Source organism: Seriola aureovittata, chromosome 11 (genome assembly GCF_021018895.1).
Source record: "Seriola aureovittata isolate HTS-2021-v1 ecotype China chromosome 11, ASM2101889v1, whole genome shotgun sequence".
Taxonomy (NCBI): domain Eukaryota; kingdom Metazoa; phylum Chordata; class Actinopteri; order Carangiformes; family Carangidae; genus Seriola; species Seriola aureovittata.
In genome coordinates, this window is record NC_079374.1 from 14,034,956 (window position 1) to 14,046,824 (window position 11,869).

Sequence of the window (11,869 nt, forward strand, 5' to 3'; positions counted from 1 at the left end):
CATAGCCTATGCATTCCTCTTTTTCTTTCCAAAAACGTTTTCCCAGTAATGCATTTCTCCTTTTCTTTTCAAACACTGTGTGACTGAGGATAATTTGTTAGGTTATCTTTCTTCTGCAACGGTCCTGAAAACAAATAACTATACCTTCATGGGGACTATTTTTTATCTAATTTTAGCCTATTTGACATATTTCAGCCTATTTTATTTCACAGCAATTTAGGTATGTGATTTTTTTTGAAAAGCAATGGTCCACTTTAGAAATTGCTTTATTTCAGAAAATGAAATTAAATGAAAATGAATGATGTTAGCATTACACATTTAACCAGTTATGGGAATGAATGTCTCTATCTGCCACAAACACCTTACAGTGATTCAGTATAGCTTTTATATTGTACTTACCCGTATTTTAACTGAAAATTGTCGAAAAAGACTAGACTGTAGCTCCTACAAAAATTAATAACCTAGCATGTTATGCTAACTGCCAGTTGTGTTCCTTAGCAACCACCGAGAATTAGCTGTAAGCTAAGTTAGTCAGGATCGTTGTACTTTAAGCTAGCTGGACGTTTAGGCCCAGGTTACTTTAAAGGTTACACTGATTAAAGGTTATTTCTTATTTTCAGTAATTCAATAATAGCACGAGCGTATTAGGGTGCTATCACAAGCGTGGACAAGTTTAAGATAATTCCTCAACTGTGTCGGGTTACGTTCATTTTATCCGGTTCCGTCAGAAGATGATTAGCCGAGCCGGGGCTCAGGCAAGCAGGCGGGCAGGCGGAGGCCCGGGGCGCAGGTTGAGCTGAGGGGGAGGCAACACAACAACACGCCTTGGCATGCTAGAGGGGACGATGAGGGTGGGTATGAATGAGCACAGGATCCTCAGACTCTCTGGAGTCGGAGAGCCGCTTTCCAGACGTTTTATGAAGTCAGCCTAACAAGAGAAAAACAGAGAGGAACTTGGTCCAAGACAGCCTGGGGCAACAACATCATGGAAACATTTCTCACGTCTCACAAGTAAAGTCTGTGATCTCTGAAGACGAGCAGATTGACCTACATTACTATTAATGTGGCTCATGTAGTGCCTGTAGGCTACACGGGGAACACAAGCACACGTCAAAAACTAAATTTATTGCAGCCAGGAAAACCTTTATGAGATAGATAGATAGATAGATAGATAGATAGATAGATAGATAGATAGATAGATAGATAGATAGATAGATAGATAGATAGATAGATAGATAGATAGATAGATAGATAGTGGGGGTCTTGTTATTATTACACAATGATATCACTTAGTTCTCATTCAAGATCATCTCTGTCTGTCCCACGCTTCCCTTCAAACGACCACGGGCCATAAAGTGGGATCGTTTCCTTGTACATAATTAGGACTGTAGCTTGTCAGCGGTTGCTATATCTCCATGATGGTGGCCTCCTCCCTCCCTGGGGCTGACAGGATCACATCCTAGGCATGCAGCAGGTCTGTGCTGTGCACCAACACAACATTACATGTACATGTATACAGGCCTATACGCCTTTGGGTGGACCTCTGTTGAGTTAAATTGTCTATACTGTTATTGTACAGAGTATGATCATGGCAGGTCTGCATGATCACCATGGATTTAAATGACAATATTAGCTGTTTTTTTTCCCCACCATTCACTTATGTGGTCTCACTTACACACCAGTTTTGAAGTAATCAGCACAGATTCCTAAATAATACTTAAGTAAATTATTTTACAATATATATTGATTTGTTCCTAAAAAATAAAATAGGATTTCTGGATGCTCCATGTGACTTCATTCATGGATTAGAGCTGCTGTGGTTTATACTTTTGCATTTCTCTAGGCAACTTGTAAATGCCATACCCTCCTAATTTATACCCTGATCTGTAATTTCATCCACATTTGCTCTGGTTTGAGCATTCTGGCTTTCAAATCTGAAAGCCTGCAATTACTATATAATTCTTCGCAATTTTAGATGTCCTAATATGGGGTGTAATTTTTACACAAGACAATTTCCCGCTATTTCAAGCATCAACATTGTCAAAGTTGTATGTACATAATAAATGGGAATATCAATGCATAGTTTTTAGCCTAACATCTTGACTCAACGATAATTATATCCGTGTGGAGCCTACGCAGAATTAGCCTGAATTGCATGGTAACTGCTGCTTTAAATTTTAAAAAATTACTCATAATTTCCCCCAAAGATTACCAAGATCTCGAGTGCACAATGTCATCAGCGTAATGAGGAGTAAACATTTATGCTAATAATCTACATTTTTTTCCATCAGCTATAAAGAGGGGAAATAAAGCAGACATTTTCAGTCATATTCTGAACTCTGCTGCTATAGCTCAGACCAACACATGGGACACATTTTGTGGGATTTAAGCGCTCATCGTGTGTCTGTGCTGCAGGATGCTGCTGCTCATCTGCCTCCATGCTGATTTCGGAAACCCCTCAGAGGGAGCTGGCCTCTTCAATATCAAGCTGAAAGGTGTGTATTAAATGCTTATTTCTTACATTTTGATTGAAAGTAGCGCGGCGACTGAATGCATTTAAGATCCTAAAAAAAAACAGGAAACAGATTCTCGTCACAGGCATAATTCACCCATTTCTCTCCTCACCATAACATTTATTTATTTTTACTCTTATTCAAATCGGTGAATGTTGCTGATTCCTTGATGATCTAAAACTATTTCAAACACCAGTCCCTTAATAGTGACATTATAGGCCTATTTTATCCTGTAACTTAGGTTGAAGAAAAAAGAAGTCTGCTGTGTATTTAACGTGCAACCAGGGAGCTTCTTTTGTGGAAAAGAAAGTCTTATAGCTCAGCAAGCTGCTCACACCGAGAGGAAATGTAGCCTAAGGAAGGGGGTGGGGGGTGGGGGTGCGGTGGGGGGGGGCACACAAGTTGTTTTTTTAATTTGGTTGCTGCTTTCATTACTCTCGCATTGTGCTTTGCTAATTTTGAAGCCTCTTCGCATTGACAACTCCGTGATGTACACCTGCAAGCAATTTGCCAGCCTTATACATAGGCTAAGTCTAAGGGAACAGTGACGAAATGGCAGCTCACCTATTTCTCTATGTTTTTTTTTTTTTTCTATGGCAGCAGCAAATTTCTTTCAGAGCACTATCTCTTTTGTCAACGCAAAAAGATCCTCCGTGCGAAAAAAATTGCTCATAATTACCTCAGAGATAGGAAACTGCATTAGAATAAATAAGGGCGAAATTACTGTAATTATGCTGGGTTTGATGGGCTCAGCTCGTATAATCAAGAGGAGAATACAGCGAAATAACACTGACCCTCTTGGATGTGCAGCTGCGCCTTTCTAGGGCTAGGTAGGCAGATTTATGTTCCCTTCAGCAGCAACAGCACAATTCATATTCTTTCTTAATAGTATCGAAATATACATAGGCCTATTCTATATGTAAGCTCGTTCACAAAGGACTGTATTTGTTCTGCGGTTTGAATTACAATGAGAGTGGAGAGTGCAGGGTTGAAGAAGAGGATGTTCTACAAAGAAGAAACACTGTAGATAAACTAGACCAGATCTTATTTCTTTTTAGTGCCTCAGACGGTTAGTATATGTGAACGTGTGATGATGTTGCTGCATATAATAATAATAATAATAATAATAATAATAATAATAATAATACATGCTGAGGTGATAAATTAATGAATCATTGTAATGGTCTGATTTTCCTCTTAAAACCAATGAAACATGGAACAAATGAAAATTGAATATTGCTCGGTTGTGATGTGATGGTGGTTAGCTTTGACCTGTCTGGACTCATGTTGGTTTCAGTCAGTTTTAAAGGGAGGCTCTGCAGACCGTAGACATTGCATGAAATGTGTCATTATAATTGCAAAACATTTATATATTCATGGAGATATGGCAGCAGGAGGAGAGCGTGCACAAGCCGCTGGTTTGCAATAAATTTCTTTCTTTCATTCTTTATTTCCTCTCAGACAAACAGCAAGATGTCAGAAAATAAATTTTGTTTGTATGGTGAATATTTTTGCCTTATTATTTTGATTTTTTAATTTCATTATTTATAACAAAATTTTATTTTAAATTTATAATGAATGAATAGGCCTATTATATTTTTTACCTCTGTCTTATAATTATTTTGCAATGTATAGTCCAGTGTAATGTTGTTTGAATGGACAGCTAATTTACTACTACTACTGCAGATTTATCTTTTAGGCATTTGTAAAAAATAAATAAATAAAAAGAGCAGAAAAGAAAAAAAGAAAGATAAATGCAAGCACACAAAATATATGTTTTTTTTTTACATTTTTTAAACTTATATCTAACCAAACTGGTAGCATTTTACGATTTAACAAATTAAAATGCTGCAAAATTGCGTAATAGAGTAAATGAGTAAAGTGTGTGAATAAAGTGAAAAGTTCAAAGAAGGCCTTTGAACTTTTCACTTTCACCGATCTCTATCTGATCCGTCTGTGTCCCGCTTGCTCATCCAGTCTTTTTGCAGCACCTGCCTCTTGCGCAATTATTCACTTAACACACTCAATTGATCTCTCCCATTCATGGCAGAAAATAGGGATTGTCAAAGACAAGTAGAGAGAAGATTATCCATAGGAAAAGTTGAAAAGGAATAAGCGATGTTGTTGAATGAATCAGGTCTCCCGCGCCGCCACGGTTAAACCACAATAACATAAGCGAAGCAGCTTATATAGGATCCACTGTGATTTCTGAAATATTTAGCGTCGTATGTCATTATTTGTTTGTTTTCCACTTAACTCTTAAACCGTAGCTCAACTACGTGTAAAGACATTTTCGTGTAGATGCATAAATTAGTTTTTTTTTTTTTTTTTTAGATGCAACACCAGATTTCTAATTCTAAAGTCACTCCAGAGGTTTGACAACATCTGTAACCAGTGAGCAGCAGCAGCAGCAGCACAAACCCATGTAGGCGAAACGACCATAAATCTAAACGACGAGCCTTTTGCAGCTCACAAAAAACGCACTTACATGCTGCCTGCTACAATAACCAACATGATACTGCTTTGTGTCAGCTCACATTAAACCTGCACCATGCTGAAGCCTTTTCTTTTCACACGAGAGGAGGGTGGAGAGGGGGATTTGAATTAGACACCTTTCTTGACATAATTTAAATCATTATTTTACTGCTTTTGAAACTTTGCACATTATGTACATAAACTTCAGAAACAGATAAATAAATTAAAGAGATCAATACAAAACTAAATATTTTCTATGTTGACTAACCACATCTCGACAAATACAGAAAGCCTAAAACCCTGTTTCACAGCGTATCCAGTACAGCACAAAAACAAATCTGAAAATTATGTACAAAATACAGTGACATATGAGCTGCTCACCCTCAGGATTTTTTTTCTTAAGCAGCAAATCGTCAGGCCTTTTACATTTTTCACATAACATCGGGGCACGGCATAGAAAAGCTTTGCTTGCATTAGTGCAGCATTAACAACACAGTGTTGTTATTTCAAACACACTTACAAAATGAACACAGACCGACCTCAACAGAAAAACTAGTCTGAATAATTTAACTTAAATAACAAACACATATAAACAACATAGTAGCAATTTGAGGCTTTGCACAATATGCTCTGTGGTTGAATGTGCTGTAAGCATAATGGCCGGATGGTTACTGGTGGAATTTATAAACTGTTATTATTTGGTCAGAGAAACGCCCCTGTGGCCTAATTAACCTTTAACTGTTGATGAATGCAGATTGATTTTAGGTCTTCATCACCTTGGGCCCGACATCTGGCGTAAACAAACACGTGTTTTCTTATAAACATGTAGCCTACAGCTCAACAACAGAATAACTCACACAAATATGATTTTTTAAAAATAGAAACTGACACAAAAGTGATAAACAGCAGCCAAAAAATGATCCATTTGTCTTCGATTTCCGCTGACTGTCACGGACTTGTTGCCCTTGGGCACATTGCGTGCCTTTTCAGTCTCCCAGCTCCCTCCTCCTCCTCTTCCTACTCCTTCTTTGCTGCTTGCCGTCATCCGGTATGAGGAGGCCACTGTGTCAGCTGGCGGCATGCGGCAGCAAACTCCGGGGTTGGTGTTGTGCATTATCAGTGCTGGGCCGCGCTGAACGGCTGTGAGCCCCTTCACCATCCTGACACACGAGCCATGAGCAGAGTCGAGGGCTGAGGTCTCTGTTCACATGAGCTGTGACTGTTGCATAGACTCTTGGTGTGTGGTTGGATACCATGAGGTGTAGCTGGGAATGTAAGATCCGGTTGTGCCCACTGAAGTTTTCACGGTGGTCGGCGAGCTCCAAACAGGTGCCACCGAGGGAGAGCCGCTCGAAAGTCCACGGCCAGTGGCTAAAGCATTGGTGTCAACTGTGCCACCGCCTTGCTTCATTAGTTTCTTGAATTTAGATCGCTTATTCTGAAACCAGATCTTCACCTGGAAAGACAAAGGAAATAAAAAATTGAAACTGAAGTAAAAAACAGACTAAAAGACAGTTTTGAAAAAAAATATGCAGGCTTTACGCACGCAGCAGATTTAATGAAATAAGGTCAAGATCAAGAAAAATAATATTGGCTATTAATATACTGCTCTTGCCTATATATGTGTGTGTGTGTGTGTGTGTATATATATATATATAAACACACACATACACACGCATATATATAGTGTATAGTATAGAATATAGTGTGCATATATATATATAGTATAATTTGTACCCTAAAAATATAGCAATTCATTAATAATAATTAATAATAATAGCCTAGCAATTAGAAGAAGAAGAACCATATAGCCTAGCTATGTTGTGAAAAAGTGTTCCTGGATGTTCCAGCAGAGTGAAGCTATTCGTGAGTCTGTTTCATGGACTTGCCTGTGTCTGAGTGAGACCCAGCGACGCTGCCAGTTCAGCTCTCTCCGGTAACGCCAAATACTGAGTTTGTTGAAATCTCCTGTTCAAAGCTTGAAGCTGTAAACTCGAATAGATAGTCCTTGGTTTTCTAATCTTTTTGCCTTTGCCGTTGAATCGAACTTCTCCGCCTTCGACCACTGTGTTTTTCTCTGTTTCTGGTGCTGAGGGAGACAGAAAAGAGCAAAGAAGGAAAAATGAGGAGGCAGTTGTAGCCAACAGTGTTGCGCAGCAATGAATACTCCAAGCGCTGTACTTTAGGTATAATTATCCTTAATTGCATACATTGTTTATAGCGTTACGCAATAAATAATTACCAAGCCTAATTCCAACGGCTGGGTCCTCTTTTCAATGCAGCGAGGTTTTTATAAAGTAGACAGCCGTGTTTACTCAGAAAGTTAATATTTAAGATGCTGATGCACACTTACCTGTATCCTCTAACCGTGTCTGTGTGAGTGCCGAGCTGTTTTGGTAGGTCTGTACTGTGCTGAGATATGGACTGGTGGAATGGCTGCCGACGGAGTTTACGTATGGATAACCCAAAGATCTGGGGAACGATGAGCCAGGACTGTAGCTGTCGTGCTGGGTATGACCTGCAGAATGTAAACAGTGCATGGGATAGTGTCCGTGAGACATGGAGGAAGGCGACATTTGTTGACTCGGGGGTCCAAACTCCATGAAAACGGTTTTTCCTGAGGCAGGGCTATTAAGACTTTCTGGAATTGTAGTCATTGTCATCTCTTCTGGCGGTTCCGCTTGTCTTGCTTTTGTTGTTTTCCTTCTATGATCTCAGTGAAGGATGGGTCCCAATTTAAGCCGAACTGATTTTTTCTCTTTCCATTCATAAGAAAATGTAGTTTGTGCCTGTGAAAAGTCCTAGGTATGATGCTGTGGACCAAGACAAACTCGCTCAAAGGTTTGAATCTCGGACTCATGAATATTCATCAAAGACTGTCGCTGATTGGTCCACCCTCTCCAAGAGGGAAGCCGATTGGCGACGCTGGGGCTGGGTCCGAAGAACCTGATAAAGTCAAGGAACACCACAAAACCTCAGATTTCCTCTTGACATGTCAAGATTCACCATTATGATTATTATTATTATTATATTATTATTATTATTATTGTTATTATTATTGTTATTATTATATTTTGGAAACCATAATAATATTTTATATTGTAAAGTGATAACATATGTTTCTGATTCCTATTTGTCTCAACATCATCCAAAAATGTTGTCATTTACATCAGTGCAGCGCTCTATAATACAGTAAAATCAGGTCTGTCATATTGTATTCCGAATTGCCGTTTGTCTTATATCCGTCTAAACGTCATTTAATAAAGTTAAATAATATTTCCAGCCTCGTTAAAGCTGCTGTGTGTGCTGGCCAGTTTGATTAAAGCCTTTTTGATTAAAGCTCCTAATGCTCTATCAGGAGGAAGGTGTATTAGCATAACACTAGTGTTCAATTTTCATAAGTAGATCTGTAATTAGTCATGTATTTAACACTTACTGTGGCTTGAGGTCTCAGTTACACCTGGCAACAGTGGGATATTAAAACAATTTGGTCTGATGTCAAATGAGGAGGTTTATTGGTCCAGGTATTGGCCTAATGATGTTTTATACGCGCTGAAAACGTAGAACCACATCTTATAGCCGCAGGGTATATATAGCCTAGTAAAACAATGTTTTTTAATTAACTACGTGGCCATTCAGCTGTGACAGATCAACGTGTAATTAAATAAAAGTGATCTAAAACAGTCTTTATTAATATTTCGACGCACCTGGTTACTTCGTATGAAGTTTGAATCATTCTATAACAATGTAATATACAGTATAATCGTGGGAAAATTGTTTATTTCCTTGCTCGGAATAGATTTTTCCCTCCCAAGCTCTCCTGCTTTTACAACACAGCCATGCATGAATGCACATAGGCCTATTTTCTTATCACTCTGAAATGGTATTCAAGCGACTTTACGCACCTTCTATCGCAATCAATTAATGGTCAGAGTTTTGTAAAACACTGGCACCTTTGATTAGCATGAATCTAAGTGAGGATGGGGGGTGCGGCCAGCCTCCCACAGCCTAACAAGAATAATTATCCATGGACATTGGATTTAATTGAACTGACGACTGACAAAACAGGAGACATTTTTCTTGAGCTGCATGCTCAGACCTCCACACGTCAAGGCTCAAACAGGACCGCTTGCTGCAGCAGTTTAACCGGCCTACATTTGAAAGCGATATCCAAATTTCAACCAGCAGCTAAAAAAAAAAAAGCAATGTTTGTCCACTTACTTAAAAAAAATCACGTGAAGGAAAAGAAGCAAATAAATCCGCGCTATCCGGGGTCAGAGAGCCTCCACAGGATGCACATGGTGAAAGACGAAGAAGAAGAAGAAGAAGAAGAAGAGGAAAGTATCCAGCAGCTCTTCATATTATTAGGATTCATTTGCAGGCTGCAGCTCTTCTTCTTGTGTCTGAGCAGAGCAGGAACACAGCCTCGCTCCTCCATCCGCAGTCCCTCCAACTCCACCTGAATAACAAATTAAAGGCAGTTAAATTCCGTCACTGTGATTATCAGTGTAATTACATAATTGATCTCAAAACAGAACTAGCAAGTTGCAAAATGTGTTATCAAAATGCAGGCTCTGACATCACGGCGCGTGTGCCACAGTGTGCCAGGCGGCTGCGGATGCCTGAATTTAAAGATTTCTGTGAAATATTAGGCTATAACGAAAGCTGGTCCCTTGTCCCCTAAAATAGGCCAATTTGAAGTGATTTCTCTGGAATTACTTTCGAAAAATGCTTCAAGATTTCCTCTATCAACAACGACAGTGATAATGGTAGTACAACCAATAATTATCATCTTCCAGAACAGAGGACAGATTTTTATGGGTACTTGGTGGGTGCGACTGATAACTGTCATTATTTTCCCACGATTATAGTATCTGCAAACTGAAACGCGGCTGTGAGGGAAACCATTAACAGAATAGAGGCAGAATTTGAAGAAAAATGTAAAATAATACCACGAGAATACTACTAATAATAGCAATAATAATTAGAGGCTTTTTGCTGAAGTGAATGTAATTTAGGGCTGAAGAGGCTTACAGAATGTAGTGCTGCATATATTATATTAATTTTATTGATACCTTTTGCAAAATCAATCATTTACAAAGTTCTGATTTGCTTGCAATCTTAAGGATTAACTCTTTATTTGAGGGATTTTCTGAGGCCATCCTCAGTGTCATAAGAATGAGCAAGCATGTGATAATATTACCACTTTAATTTATAATTTGACTCCTGCGCTCGCTGGCAGGAGGGCAGAACAGGCCACAGCGGTCCTTCCTGCGGCATGGCAGCAGGGCTCTAACTAGCCACACTAAAAATAAAGTCCTCCATGCATGGATGGAGCGCGGAGGCAGGACTCATTAGGAGTGAGTAGCTCTGTGGCTGAGGGTGTTTTAACACCTGCTACTCTTCACCTGAGGGTTAGCGCAGAGGTGGAGAGACTGGGGTGGGGGGTGGGTGGGGGGGAGGGGGGTGTTGGGGGGGTAAACGGGCCAAGATGTCACAGACTTCATTTCAGTCCGGTGATAGAAAGCCCTCCTCAACTACCATGCCAACCCACATTTTAACAGCCACCAAATATTATCCCGACCGCGGTGCATTGGTAAACTGTGTATCCATGCTGTGTGAAGGCTCAGCTCCCTGTGCTCCCTGCAGACTCTGCATGGGAGCAGTGATTAATTATTGTCATTGGAGGTGCAAGCAACTGTGAGGTTTTTTTTTCTTATTTCCCCTGCTCATGAAGGAGACATAATGCTGCTTTAAAACATGCATTTACATGTTTCTTTTATATAGGATGCAGTTATGTGATTTGTTGTTTTTTTTCAGCTTCAGCTTAATCATGTCTAAAGGTATTTGACCATTTCAGCTGATTTTACTCAAAATACTGTATCTGCAAATTCAATTCTTTTAAATTCACATTTTGATCAATTTTCACATCTTTTATCTGCTGTCACAGAGGCCTAGATGCATGCACTCAGTAGCCTATCATGCTGCATAAATGACTATCTCAAATGTACTAATTCATAACAAAAAAATAAAATGTTCCCACACTCTGTGATGCTTTTTTTTTTTTTTTTTTTTTTTAAACATTAATATAGCAGCTCATCCTTTCTCAAACTGCCCATTATGGACATTATTACTACATCACCTCAACTACAAATACAAATATAATTTGGCGAGTGACTGGCAGCAGAAATGTCACACTATATGAAGGTTGTATTTCACATTTTAAAGGCAGTGGATCAAACAAGTGAAATTGCCTTTTGCTCTGCTTCCTGTCTGGTTTTTCTGCTCGCTGCCATCCTGTAATTTGCGGCGTCAATGAACGCAAACTAGATGCACTACAATTAACTCGATTCAGTGTCTATTTTCATGTTCAGTGTGGCATCAAAATGTGAATTGATTTTGTTTACTGAGTTATATGTAAACAAAAAATGAATCATAATATCTGAGAAACAAGATTGTTACTCTGGTTAATTGATTGCATTATCATAAGGGCCAGGAGAGATACAGGAAGAAAATGAAACAGTGTTAAGTTTTTTTGTGTGTTAAGGTTTTAGAAAATACCAAACAGCCCAAACCAAATTTACTATCTCAGAATAATTTAATGTGTTTAAAAACATTATTGGAAGGTTTATTTTTGTGTTATAATCAGATTTTATAACTTGATTTTCTCACCTGCAAGTGGTTCCTCTTTCTGAAATTAAATTAATTTAACAAACAAGCACGTTATTTATTTCTTAAGGGCCCGATGAGTCATTTTTTCCATATAAATTAAAGTTTATTCAGATAATTAGATTTTCTGAAAACAAAAAAAATGAAAAAATTACTAACTTGTTATTTATTTAATCAAAAGATCTGTCAGGTTGGGAGTAGAAGCAGCTTTA

General features: G+C 38.7%; 1 protein-coding gene across 1 annotated transcript; it reads right to left on the bottom strand.

The window, feature by feature from the left end:
- Positions 1 to 5,136: 5,136 nt before the first annotated feature.
- dlx1a (distal-less homeobox 1a) lies at positions 5,137 to 9,559 on the bottom strand. Its single transcript, XM_056388583.1, has 4 exons — positions 9,210 to 9,559; positions 7,342 to 7,934; positions 6,878 to 7,077; positions 5,137 to 6,444 (listed from the first exon to the last, which is right to left on the bottom strand). The coding sequence occupies exons 2-4, from the start codon at positions 7,649 to 7,651 to the stop codon at positions 6,193 to 6,195; spliced, it is 762 nt and encodes a 253-aa protein (XP_056244558.1). The 5' UTR covers positions 7,652 to 7,934; positions 9,210 to 9,559; the 3' UTR covers positions 5,137 to 6,192.
- Between the last annotated feature and the right edge of the window lie 2,310 nt (positions 9,560 to 11,869).